This window comes from Tupaia chinensis, unplaced genomic scaffold, assembly GCF_000334495.1.
Source record: "Tupaia chinensis unplaced genomic scaffold, TupChi_1.0 Scaffold144991_2, whole genome shotgun sequence".
Lineage (NCBI taxonomy): Eukaryota > Metazoa > Chordata > Mammalia > Scandentia > Tupaiidae > Tupaia > Tupaia belangeri.
Genome location: NW_006204851.1, coordinates 2,183,464 through 2,187,010, shown reverse-complemented (window position 1 = coordinate 2,187,010; position 3,547 = coordinate 2,183,464). Strand labels below are relative to the sequence as shown.

General features: G+C 36.3%; 1 protein-coding gene across 1 annotated transcript in view; it reads right to left on the bottom strand.

The window, feature by feature from the left end:
- The window catches only part of ALG13 (ALG13 UDP-N-acetylglucosaminyltransferase subunit), a 128,558-nt gene that overhangs the window by 40,772 nt on the left and 84,239 nt on the right, over positions 1-3,547 (bottom strand). Inside the window, 2 exon segments of the mRNA XM_006167734.3 lie at positions 860-915; positions 1,018-1,050. Of these exon segments, the coding sequence (XP_006167796.1) occupies positions 860-915; positions 1,018-1,050 (89 nt within the window).

The window sequence follows — 3,547 nt, the reverse complement described above, 5'->3', positions numbered from 1 at the left end:
TGTCTCTCTGGCGAGTGCACACGCCCTATAGCAAAAGCCTCTCAAAAAAAAAAAAAGAAAAGAAAAAACATATTCCCAATTTTTTTGTCTTTAAAGCACAGAGAAGTTATACTCTGCAGAGCGGGACCTACTCTGGCCAATAGAAAAGAAAGTGACACGTTCCACCTTTGGGGTAAGCTACAGAGCCAGGGCAGCATTTACCACCTTTTATTTCTTGCCTTGGCAATCATGGATAAAGTTTCCATCAGTCTGAGTCCCAGAGTAAGACCTCCAACAGGCCGCCACTGGATATGTACTATAACTGACAAGAGCAAACTATTATTATATTTATTATATTAAGTGAGATTTATGGCCCATTCTGGCTGATAAAAAAAAATCATAATAAAATCCTCTAAAAGATCACCACTGCCAGCCCAGTTGTAATGGCATAGGCTGTAGGATACTGCTACATAATACTGGAACCTATGAGAAAGCCCAGGGTTCAAATTCTGGGCTGACCCAGGTGCACCAATAATTCTGGCTGACTGGAAGGTTGGTGAAAAGATTGCAGAACGGTAAAACCCCAGCAGGGGTCTGTTTGTGTGTTTTCTCTCATATTAAATAATTTTTTAAAAGGTCTTCACTGTCAATGTCTTATATCAACACGTTAGGAATATCTCTAAGCAGATTAATTTCAGACAATGGATGTAACTTGGATGAGTTACTTAATTTCTGTACCTCAATTTTTTTACATAAAAAATGGGAATGATACTAATTGCTTCACAGGATTGTTTTGGTTTAAACACAGTTATATGTATGTCTCTGAGAACAATATCCTAGTACAGAATAGAGGTATGAGTGTTTGCAATTAAGTACCTACCAAGTTTGCTGTAGATGCAGTTGTGATATAGACATCTGAAGTTTCATAGTCTGGCTCTAAAGGATATAGTCAAAGTAAAGTAAAAAATGAGTGTTATGTTATAGTTTGGAATTCTATAAACAAGGATGAATGTCAGATTGTATCTAGAGCTCACTAACCTGAAGGATAAAAATATTCTTCATGATATCCCCCTAGAAAAACAAGTCAGAAAAGTGTATTTACATAGCTTAGCAGAACCAAATGACCAGCACTTGCTTTTTCTCAAGTTTTATGAATAAATGTTCAAAGCTAAAATGCATAAACCCTTAAAAGTCATTTCTGTGTTCATGCTAGTCAATAGATATTAAAACTACAGAGTATAAACGGTATAGATTTCTCCTCTGAAAATCCCCTTAGCTCTTAAGATTCAGGTAGAGATAAAAAAATAAAAAAAACAGCTATGTCCAATTTTTTGAGTAGTACAGTGTGGTGATTATGCACATTATAGGTTCTGGTGCTAAGGATGCCTTAGATATGAATCCCGATTAATCACATGACTTTTAGGCAAATTATCTAGTCTTTGGGCCTCAATGGCTTCACTGTGAAACAGGAATAATACTACCAAACTTGTATAGATTTTGAGGAGGGTTAATAGAACTGAAAAGAACTTAACACAGTGTTTAACATATATTGGGTTATCAGGAAAGTCATGATATATTTTGCATAGAAACAAAGTCATAACTTTCCTGATGACCTAATATTAGACATTCAAATGGTGACTATAATATGCCTCATTTGCTTTTCAGCCTGTTTCATGTAAGTAATACCCGTGAACTCTGTTCTCAAAAGACAGCTCTTTCTTTTGTTCTTTCTTTTTGAAGATTGTCATACAAGGGCCAGCAGATGGCATGATGGTTAGGGCACTGGACTCCCACATTGGCCAATCACAGTTCGAGTCATGGACCTGGCAGCTTACTTTCTCACTCCCCTCTCCCTCCAATAATGATAGCAAGTTGAAAAACAATAATAAACATTGTTATAACACTGAAATGCAGAGAAAGTCCATCTTCAATTAGAGTTTCTACAAAATAAAAACCTACAGGTCTAAGTTGGATTTCTTTTTTAAATACACCATTTATTAACCATACAAGCATGCAACTTCTCCAGACAGCAGGTTTTATGGTAAGAACGAAGAGTTGGTTATTTTATATAGACCACTACACGCAAACAATACATGTGAAGCTAGCAATAGGGCTAAAATAAAAAGTCCAAGGTCATCTGAACAAAAGAGCAGCGATTAAGCATCATTAATCACATGGCTATTCATGCAGGTTGCACATTACATTTGGGCTAGATTTTTCTGTCTTCATTAAATTTTCAGAAATATCTATTTCCAGGACCAGCAGTTAGTGTAATGGCTATGTCGCTGGACTCCCACATAGTCGACCGTGGTTCGCGTCCCAGACCCAGTGGCTTAAAACTCACACCAGGCGCGTGTGCATGCGTGCCCAAGATCCCGAGAGGAGAATGGAGGAGAAGGGATTGTGGTGTGGCCATCCCCCCTGGGGGGTGATTTCTCGCTTTCTGTCTCTCTGTCTGTCTGCCGAGCACACGCGCCCTATAGCAAAAACCTCTCAAAAAAAAAAAAAGAAAGAAATATCTATTTCCTTCTACACAAGTAGGAAATACATGAATATCATAAGAAAATAAGAAATTTATGAATAAGTCAAATCATTCATGTTTCATCCAGAAGCCACTTAGCAATAAAATGGTAAAAATAAAACACGCTTCATGGTAGGAAGCAATATAATAACTGTAGATAGTATACACATGCAGGCCCACATACACAGAAAGTTTAAGAGTTACACAAACCTCAGTTCAAAATCTTATTGTTATCAGGCATAGAAGGTCCCATACTATATGATTCTATTCATATAAAATTTCAAAGATAGGGATTTCAAAGAGATGGAAAACAGATTAGTGGTTGCCAAGGGCTGGGGGCAGGGAACTTGGGATAAATGGGAACAGCTGTTAATGGGCATAAGGTTTCTTTCTGGAATGATAAAAAAAATTCTAGTATTAACTGTGGTCATGGTTATACAACTCTGAATATAATTTAAAATCCACTAAATTGTATACCTTAAACTACTGACCTCTATGGTAGTACACCTCGATAGACGATTTATAAAACTAAATTGTAACTCTGCCATTTATCAATGGCCGTATCATTTACCCTTTGAACCTCAATTTCCTCATATATAAAATATGGATATTGCATTCCTCAAAGGGATACAGTTAGGACTACATTAAATTATAATTACTTAGTAAAATGGATGGAACATAGGATTCAATGAATAGTAACATTTATATTGCAAGTAGACTTCTTTGGGCCAAGAAGTTACTTTATAACAGCCTTGTAAAATAATAAGTAATCAAATGAAAAACAAAAAGTAGTTATATACATGGGGACGAATGGTGACAACAATTATGAATAGTGCCTTACTAATAAGTAATATCAATGTTTTCCACACTGATATCTCACCAAATCAAAACTCACTAAATACCTATGCAAAGAGTTGAAAATAAGTTAAAACAACGTAACAGCCAGTTACAGTAGCAATCTGTTCTGAGAAATGCCAGGACATCTTTAAAAGTCTAGTAATCCCTTAGATAAGAATTTATGACTCTTGGGGTTGGCAGGGGGCATGG